Below are 7849 nucleotides of genomic sequence, written 5' to 3' on the forward strand. Positions count from 1 at the left end.
ACACCATAGAGCTCGCTTTCCCGTAGCAGCAGCTGCCTCTGCCTCTGCCTCTCCCGCCTCAGCCTCCTTGCCCGGCATCCACACACATTCAGATTTGCGCGCTGTTTCAATCCTTGATGACGTGTCCCCGAAGACAGCCAATAGCCGACGGGCTCTGGTCAGGACAATGGGAGGGAGCGGACCAATGATCGGGCTCCGTGAGTTGGCGGTAGCCAATAGGAGGCGCGCTGGCTGGAGAGTAATGTTACAGAGCGGAGAGAGTGAGGAGGCTGCGTCTGGCTCCCGCTCTCACAGCCATTGCAGTACATTGAGCTCCATAGAGACAGCGCCGGGGCAAGTGCGAGCCGGCCGGGCACTGGGTGACTGTGTGCTCGCTGAGGGTGAGTCCGGGCAGCGCTGCGGCGGGAAGGGCGCCTCCGGCAGCGCCCGGCTCGCGCGGCGGCGGGATCCGGCGGCCGGGAGCGGCGGGTCGGGATCCACACAAAGGCGGATGAGGGGGGACGGGGGGGAACTGCGCACGGAGCGAGCCTGGGGCGCCGAGCCCTGCCCCGCGCCGGACCCCGGCCCCGGCCGCCGAGCGCTGTAGCCCCGCGCCCGTGCCGCCCACCGCCGGCGTCCGCGCCGACTGGCGCAAAATAGATATTTTTATTGAAAACATTTTTAACGTGTTTTCAGCCCCCGAGTCGAGCGTTCGGGCGGCCGCCGTGCGCGGGGGTCGGCGGGGCCGCGGCGGGAAGGCAGGCGGCGGCGCCTCCTCGGGCTGCATCGGCCGCCGCAGAGCCGGGCGCGGACGGGCAGCGCGGTGGGCCCGGCGGCCTGCGCCCGGGCGGCGGCGCGGTGGGGGGAGCGGCGCCCTGCGCCCGCTGGAACATGGCTGACTCGCCCGGCGCTGCCGGCGGGGAGAAAACAAGGCGGCGGGCGGGCGGGGGAGCGGGGCGCGCAGTTCCGAGGCAACTTTTTTTCCTCTCTCCGCTCCCGGCCCCGTGTCCGCCGTGCGGGGGTGGCGGCGCGCGGGCCGCGGAGGGAGACGGGCGCGGCGCGGGGGGAGGGGAGGGGAGGGAGGGAGGGTCCGGCGCGCGCCCCCCGCCCCTCCCCCCGGCCGCAATGGCCGAGCGTGCGCCGGAGCGCGCCGCCACCCCGCCCGCCCGCCCGCGCTCGCACTCACACACACTCACTCACTCTCTCACACACACACATACACACACACAAAGGGAAGGAGCCATGTTCGCGCTCGCCCTCGCGGCGGCGCAGGCGGGGAAGACGCGCAGCGGCCATTCCGTGCGCGCCGGGCCGGCGGCCGCGGGCGGGCGGAGCCAGCCCCCATTTCGAGCGGGGCTGCTCCCTCGCGAGCCCGACAAAATGGGGGCGGCGGGCGCACGTGGCGGGCCCGGGCCTGCGCCGCGGCCCCCGGACTCCGGGGGGCCAGTGGCGGGAAGGTGTGCGGAGCCCCGACGCTGGGAGCCCGCTCCGCGTGGCGCCCCAACTTTGACGGACCAAAAAGACTCGTGTGGGGGCAGGGGTCAGCCGGCGCAGGAGTGGCTTTTGTCCCTCATCCGTGTTGACGCGGAGAAACTTAAGACCGGACGTGCCAGGTCAGAGCCGAAACACGTCTCGCGGCCGAGCCGCTGGGAAACGCTGCCTCGCGGTGCGGTGGAGCCGCACCAGTGCCGCCGCCCCGGCCGGGTCCCGGCGGGGCAGCCGCCCGCCCGCCTCCTCCCGGCAAAGTTTGTGCCGCGCGAGTGTTCCCGAGCGACCACGAAACTTTGAGTGGCGAGGGCCCTACTGCTGCTCGCCGGGCCCCTACCTGTTCAAGTCCTGGCGTCCACACGTTAGTTTCCTGACATTTGGTCTTGTAGATTTTTGGGCGATTTTGTACATTTAAAACATTTAAATGACCGTTGAGGTCCTCATTCCGAACAAATGAGTAACCGGCACTGTGAGTACGATCGTGTCTGCACTTTTTGAGATCCCACCGGCGGACCGTTTTCTGCGTGGCATCGCCTCTGCTAGGAAGCGCAGGTCGCTACCGTGTCTGGGTTTGGGAGTAGGGGAAGCTGTCGTCACTCCGTGCCAAGTGACCGGCGCCTTAGTTTCATACACACTCCGAGAAGTTAAAGTGCTCCGAAATGTCAGTCTCGTTGCTAACATCGAGCATTCTCTTCTTTTTTAAGGAAAGTAAGTAAACATAACATCGAGCATTCTCTTCTTTTTTAAGGAAAGTAAGTAAACATGGGCAAAGGAGATCCTAAGAAGCCGAGAGGCAAAATGTCATCATATGCCTTCTTTGTGCAAACTTGCCGGGAGGAACACAAGAAGAAGCACCCAGATGCTTCAGTCAACTTCTCAGAGTTTTCTAAGAAGTGCTCAGAGAGGTGGAAGGTAAGAGGGCTTAAAACGCACAAGAAAGAGTGGAGCCTATGTCCGTTTGCATACTGAGTGGCAATGTTAGGCTCCTCAATAACGAAGGACACTCACTGGTTTTATTCATTTTAATACTTGATAATTTATTAAAATCTTATCAACTTAAAGTTTACAAATAATTCTTTTATAGACCATGTCTGCTAAGGAGAAAGGAAAATTTGAAGACATGGCAAAGGCGGACAAGGCTCGTTATGAGAGAGAAATGAAAACTTATATTCCTCCTAAAGGGGAAACAAAAAAGAAATTCAAGGATCCCAATGCACCCAAGAGGCCTCCGTAAGTATCTTGCCATTTTTCTTTCAAGAAGTGTTTTGCAGTAAAATCACAAATTCAGCAAGCCACCTTGTGGGTTTGGAGTGTATAAGCAAAGTTGCTTAGCTAATAGTGGCTCACGTTGGTATATTTAAGTGTTGTAAGTAAAATTCCTATGGGATGGGAGTTTAGCCAGAGCATTTGAACTTGGTATTTGCTTTCTTCACCCAATATATTTGTAAATGTCATTTTGAGTCTTTTCTTGAGAAATATCTGAAATACTTAATTTGCAGAATGTCTTTTTGGAGCTCTAACATTAATATTAATAGTGTCTATTCAACTAGTAGTATCATGTTAAATAATTGTAAATCAGGCTTTGGTTATGAAGGATAATTAGCATATTATGATATTTGTACCCTATCCAATGCATGCTAGAAATTAGAAGCAGTTTTTTATATGTAAGTAAACTACACATTTGATAGTTAACTCCTAAAATGAAATTTCTCTTTGTAGTTCGGCCTTTTTCTTGTTTTGTTCTGAGTATCGCCCAAAAATCAAAGGAGAGCATCCTGGCCTATCCATTGGTGATGTTGCAAAGAAGCTGGGAGAGATGTGGAATAACACTGCTGCAGATGACAAGCAGCCTTATGAAAAGAAGGCTGCTAAGCTGAAGGAGAAATATGAAAAGGTAAGGAGTATAGATTTGCTTGGTGTAATTAGGTAATCTTGGTACCTCGCCTTAATTTCTATTTTCTTAGGGGTTTCTAAAAATTTGAGGTATAATGCTGGTTTTTTGTTGTTAGTATAACAACTACGTTTAGTATGTTCACTGGATATGATCCTAAGTCCTTTTCCATCTTTTAAATTAGTAGAATATGAAATTATAATAGAAATGTGTTGGGTTTTTTTGTTTGTTTTTACTTTATATTATTTGCCTTGGGCAAAGATTGTGCATTTAAGCTGGGTTTGTTATTCCCCAATATCTCCAAATATGTTGAAGTTTTGGTAGTTACTTTGAGTCAGATGATTAGTTATTTTAAATGGTCTAGGTATACAATATAAAAGTAGGTTGAACAAAAATAATATAGATTGTGTACCTCATAAACATGCCCTGAAACATTTATATTCTCTGTCTTAGATAACCCCAGAATACTAAATTTTAAGTTAAAAAGTTAATGTCTGTAATAAATTGATGTGAAGGAAAGTCTATAACCCCTGTACTTTGAATTAAAATATTAAAGTTAAATTTTATCTTCTTATTCTGGGGGGAAAGTATTCTTTTCTAGATGTTTCTTAACCTTAATTGCATGCTTACTTGATAAATTACTTTTTTTTTTTAAGATAAAATTTTTTACTATGTATGGATTAGGATCTGACAATATAAACCCGTAGAATGCTTTTTTGCATTCAGAAGGTGGCAGTGTCTACCCTTTAATCAAAGTCTCTACATTCTAGTTTCAATAAAGAAATGTTAGCATGTGCATAATTTCACTTCAGTGAGGCATAACATGGCAAATATTAGACCGTGAATTATAATCATCTCATTTTTATATGCATTTTTCAAAGTCTTGGTTGTTTGTGGATGTAGAGTGAGCCTTCAGATGTGTGGTATTTTACCAATACTGGGATCACTTGATTTTTTTTTTTAATCAGGTTTTCCCATGTTGCTTTTTATTTCTCCCCATACTTTAACTGTATTGTCTTTCCTACCAATTTCTCCTGCCCTTATCTTGGAAGGATATTGCTGCATACCGAGCTAAAGGAAAGCCTGATGCTGCCAAAAAGGGAGTTGTCAAGGCTGAAAAAAGCAAGAAAAAGAAGGAAGAGGAAGAAGATGAGGAAGATGATGAGGAGGAAGAGGAGGAGGAAGATGAAGAAGAAGATGATGAAGAAGAAGATGATGATGATGAATAAGTTGGTTCTAGCGCAGTTTTTTTTTTTCTTGTCTATAAAGCATTTAACCCCCCTGTACACAACTCACTCCTTTTAAAGAAAAAAAATTGAAATGTAAGGCTGTGTAAGATTTGTTTTTAAACTGTACAGTGTCTTTTTTTGTATAGTTAACACACTACCGAATGTGTCTTTAGATAGCCCTGTCCTGGTGGTATTTTCAATAGCCACTAACCTTGCCTGGTACAGTATGGGGGTTGTAAATTGGCATGGAAATTTAAAGCAGGTTCTTGTTGGTGCACAGCACAAATTAGTTATATATGGGGATGGTAGTTTTTCATCTTCAGTTGTCTCTGATGCAGCTTATACGAAATAATTGTTGTTCTGTTAACTGAATACCACTCTGTAATTGCAAAAAAAAAAAGTTGCAGCTGTTTTGTTGACATTCTGAATGCTTCTAAGTAAATACAATTTTTTTTATTAGTATTGTTGTCCTTTTCATAGGTCTGACATTTTTCTTCTTGAGGGGAAGCTAGTCTTGCTTTTGCCCATTTTGGATCATATAATTATTACAGTGTTTATCTTTTCATATAGTTAGCTGATAAAAAGCTTTTGTCTACACACCCTGCATAATTGTGATGAGGGTAATGAGAGTTGAATTGAGATAGTTTTCATCCATAACAAACTCAAAGTCTTGGTCAGTTGATAATTTTCACACAGCCCAGTCACATTTACAAAGTGAAAAGTAACCACTCTACTCACAGCATGGGATTATTAGAATCAAACATTTGAAAGTCTGTCCTTGAAGGACTAATAGAAAAGTATGTTCTAATCTTTACATGAGGACTTGACATTTTTTTTAACTCCCATTACCATGTAATGGCAGTTATGTTTGCAGTTCCCACATTAAAGAAGGCCTGAGAATGTATCCCCAAAAGCGTGAGCTTAAAATACAAGACTGCGGTATGAAGTTTTTTGTTGACATTAGTCCTGGCAAAGGCTCTGAAGAAAAAAAAAGTGCTGACTAAATGTCTTATTTATCTAAATATGGATTGCTTAGGAAACTTGAGACTCCATTAAAGGTATTTTTAATTAGGCCAACTTTTAAAATTGTATACCACATTTAAGATCGAGTATATTTTCCAAATTATAGTTTTTCCCCTTTATAAAATCAAATAGACATGAGGGAAGTAAACTTTGTATCACAGATTGTCCAATTTTTTTGAATTTGATTTTTATAAGACTCAAAACTCATTAGGGCCATGTTTATCCACTTAGCTGTTTAGGAAACAATTTGGCAATTTTGTGGTTTTTGACATTCTCTTAACGGTGCCAGTGTTTTAAAATAGCGTTCTTGTAATTTTACACGCTTTTGTGATGGAGTGCTGTTTTGTTATATAATTTTGACTTGGATATTTTCATTTGCATTTGTTTATGTAATTTCAGGAGGAATACTGAACATCTGAGTCCTGGATGATACTAATAAACTAATTGCAGAGGTTTTACATATTAGTTAAATGGCTTTCACTTGAGATTTTAAGATTTTATTATATACATACATATTTTAATCTTGTTTCTGATAACTTAGCAACACTAAATACAGACTGGCAGAGTTTTTCTTTAAAAATATTTGATGCTTATAAATAGGTTAATGGGCTGATGAAAAACCAGGTTTTTGTCACATTCTAAGTGATCTCAGAGGATACTAAATATATAAATGAGGGAAAACTAATTTTCCTTTCAGAATGTTGGGCTAAACAAGATAGTTTTTAAAAGTAAGGATAGTGATAAATGTAAGCCAAATGAGAACCTCAAATAGAAAGGTTGCCATTGTGTTCAAATTCATCAAAAATGTTTAGAAGGAACAAGTCACTATCCTCTCTGATTTATAAGTTTCTGTGGCTATAGAATCACAATTTCAAGATCAGTTGCCAGCAAGTCTGATCCCTTTAAAAGTGAATACATCCTCAAGGAAACTAATTTTAGTGGGTGTGTCATGAAAACTTTTAAGATGTTGAGAATCTGAATAAAGTTTTTGGGCTAACTGCCTCAGGTCTTAACAGGAAAAAATGGATAAAAATCCTCTTCAATCTGAAAATCGTTACTGTTTCAACAGTAACCCCTGGAACTTGGACGTCCAAAACTCAAGTAAATGAAGTGGGGAGACAATTTAGATGATTTGGTGTTAAACTGCAAACAATTCTTTTAAAGTTAAGGTATAGGAACTTAATGTTATAGTTTCAGCACTATGGAGTATAAGGATATTATCAAGAAAAGATTAAACTATAAATTTTACTATTAAATTTTCTACATTTTAAAAAATCAGTATACTGATTGGAAATTTAACCTAATACCCGATTTCCTAATTTACCTGTACAAAGATTGAGAATTATTGCTGGGTTGTAATCTGATCTCCCATCAAGGTGCTGATTTGCCGTATCAATTTTTTTTTTACAGTGAAATTCGAAAAATCTTTTTTGAATCCTATGCATCATGGGTAAGAAATAAGTGTGCTGAGTAGCTGTTAGACAAATATTTCTCTCACTGCCTAAGGAATTATATATATTGCTCAGATGTTAGTGTAGTATCTAGCTATATAGGAAACTACAAAAAAAGATTTTTAAATGAAAATTGTGGCCAATTTCTTTGGCATCACATAATCTATGATGAAGGCTTAAATATAGGTTGGCTTAAATCTAGGTGGTACAACCTTAAGTCTTGGAATTAACTGTTGCCCAAGTTCGAACCATTGGCTGTTTTATTAAGGGACTGTGGTAAGTTATTTAAAATTTTATACACACACACACACAGGCTTTGTCATTTTCAAATGGCTCTTAAAATTCTTTTACAACTACATAAAAGCCAGAAAACAATTTGGATATCTATGGAACAAAAGATACAAGCTGGTTTTGTCCTCTTCCAAGCAAAGATGTGAACACCATTGCTAACCCTGCCGTAACTTGGGAAATTCCCTGCGTCTGAGCCAAGTTGCTCTCTGGAGTAATAAGGCAAAGTATTGCACTAGGACTGCTGCAATTTAATGACACACCATGTCACAAAAAAACCACACAACACGCAGTGACAAGCATAACATACCACACTACAGGATATATAACGCCCATTTTCCAGTGGGTTTTAATCTGAAATGTATCTACCAGGAGGAATGTAATCACGTGCCTTTAGGCATGTCCATTGGTTAGATCCTATACAGTTGAATATATTGGTCACCCACTAAAGAAAAGGGGAGTAGTAATATAAGGGAGTTGCGGAGATCCTTGTAAATTAT

General features: G+C 43.5%; 1 protein-coding gene across 1 annotated transcript; it reads left to right on the forward strand.

The window, feature by feature from the left end:
• Positions 1-227: 227 nt before the first annotated feature.
• Positions 228-6075, forward strand: HMGB1 (high mobility group box 1). The gene is made up of 5 exons (XM_036298484.1): positions 228-380; positions 2216-2379; positions 2552-2697; positions 3187-3361; positions 4411-6075. Exons 2-5 carry the CDS (start codon positions 2230-2232, stop codon positions 4585-4587), a joined length of 648 nt encoding a protein of 215 aa, XP_036154377.1. The 5' UTR covers positions 228-380; positions 2216-2229; the 3' UTR covers positions 4588-6075.
• The last annotated feature ends 1774 nt before the right edge of the window (positions 6076-7849 follow it).

The sequence above is a fragment of the Myotis myotis genome, unplaced genomic scaffold (assembly GCF_014108235.1).
Source record: "Myotis myotis isolate mMyoMyo1 unplaced genomic scaffold, mMyoMyo1.p scaffold_m19_p_3, whole genome shotgun sequence".
Lineage (NCBI taxonomy): Eukaryota > Metazoa > Chordata > Mammalia > Chiroptera > Vespertilionidae > Myotis > Myotis myotis.